We start from the raw sequence: 1,685 nt of genomic DNA, 5'->3' as shown, positions 1-1,685 counted from the left end.
TTCTCTTCAATCTTCAGTCACAAATTTGGTATGTCTAAACTTTAAACTAAAGATTCAGGGATAAGAAAGTTTTTAATTAATGATAACTTTGATCACGGTCTATGAACTTAAAGAGGTATTTTCTTAGAGTGAGTGTATTTCCTACAACACTGCATCTGTGCTGCCACAGCTGTAGCCACTTCCTGTCTGTGATGTTGATTTCCCGCCTTGGTTCTCCAGCAGGTGGAGGTCTCAAGCAGGTCCCCGGGGCTTTTGTACACCTCCCTCCGATGGTTCTTTCACTGTGCCCTCTTTCATTGCACAGAAATACATTGCTGAGTCCCCCAGTTGTGAAGCGGAGATGACAAGGTTGGCAGATTTTCTTGCTTTCTGGAAATTCAATGAGTAGCGACCTTCTGTTGCATTTTGCTTGTCATAAGACCCTTGATAAATAAGAAGAATCATCTCCCCACTGCTGGGCTGCTTGTACCAGAATAGACCATAACTTTGATCACTGGTGTCATATGTGCAGTCCAGAGTCACAGCCTCCTTTTCCTGCACGAACATTGCTGGTAGGGTTTGAGTTATCTTCTGGGCAATGCCAGGTCCTGAAGGAAAAAAAGATAAAATTTGAAGGTTTAAGGATAAAGTGGGTTGGGACAAAGAAATTCAATTTTTGTACCCCATTACCCCTCCTTCCCAAAGTTTCCATAAAGATATTTCCAAAGTCCTTAGTTCATACAGAAAGTCCATTCCCACTGGGCCATCCGTACCTAGCCACAGTGAAGCTGTGACCACCTTCAGCAGGCTAGAAAGTGACATGTTTGGTTCTCTTTCTAGATAAAAAAAAAAAATCTTCTTCTTTATTTTCAGGACTTTGTACTGTGAGGTGAACCTGGCATGGTGAGAGAAGAATTACTGGGCCATGTGCTGCTGCTACTGCTGCCCTAGAACAGGAAACAGAGGTTTCCTGGTATAGCAAACTAGTGTGTGTCATCTCACACTTCTCTATGTACCGGCTGAGAACCTCACCCAATACAAACTTTATTTTGGATAAACCAACTCTTAATTTGTTAACAAATCTGAAAATAAACATGGTCACATTGAGAGGAAAAATGATCATTTGACCAACTACTGTATTTTATCATTGCACCTGTGATGGAACTGGGAGATTGACACATATTTTATACCTGTAATGAATTATAGAGACAATGTAAGATACAATAATCCTCTAGCCTTACATCGATGTATGTTGTTGTTTCTCCTAAAGTACAAATACATCACGTTGTGATAAGAAAGTTTGGACAAATCTCTGCAGATCTTTTGACTTATCTATTGATATAACAATATTCCTCCTCAATTCCAATGCCTATCCTGTTGCCAATCTTGGGGCCAAACAGCAGAAAAACGAATCTCTCTTTGATGGAGAGTTTAGAATTAACCCCTCAGATATCAAGTTGTGTTTTAAAGGTCCCATTCTCTTTTCTGTTCAGTTTCGACAGCCAGCTCTGTTCATACAGATCATATAAGATATCAGAGTTTTGTTATTAGATTATCAAACATTTGAATTTATATTTTTCCATGATTTCAATTCAGACCCCAAATAAGCCCCAGCAAGCCACTCCGTTCTGTATGCCCCACTCTGAAGAGAATGTATTCTGGACGATCCCATATACAGGACAACTGATTACAGGATCATTGATTGT

General features: G+C 39.9%; 1 gene segment (V, D, J or C); it reads right to left on the bottom strand.

The window, feature by feature from the left end:
- Window positions 1-231: 231 nt before the first annotated feature.
- On the bottom strand, window positions 232-801 carry LOC134760136 (T cell receptor alpha variable 14/delta variable 4-like). The segment is given in 2 exon segments: window positions 232-587; window positions 753-801. Coding segments are annotated over 2 exon segments (405 nt in total).
- Between the last annotated feature and the right edge of the window lie 884 nt (window positions 802-1,685).

The sequence above is a fragment of the Pongo abelii genome, chromosome 15, assembly GCF_028885655.2.
Source record: "Pongo abelii isolate AG06213 chromosome 15, NHGRI_mPonAbe1-v2.0_pri, whole genome shotgun sequence".
In the NCBI taxonomy this organism is placed as follows: Eukaryota; Metazoa; Chordata; class Mammalia; order Primates; family Hominidae; genus Pongo; species Pongo abelii.
Note: the sequence above shows the minus strand (reverse complement) of the source record. Positions and strands in the feature narration are given on the sequence as shown.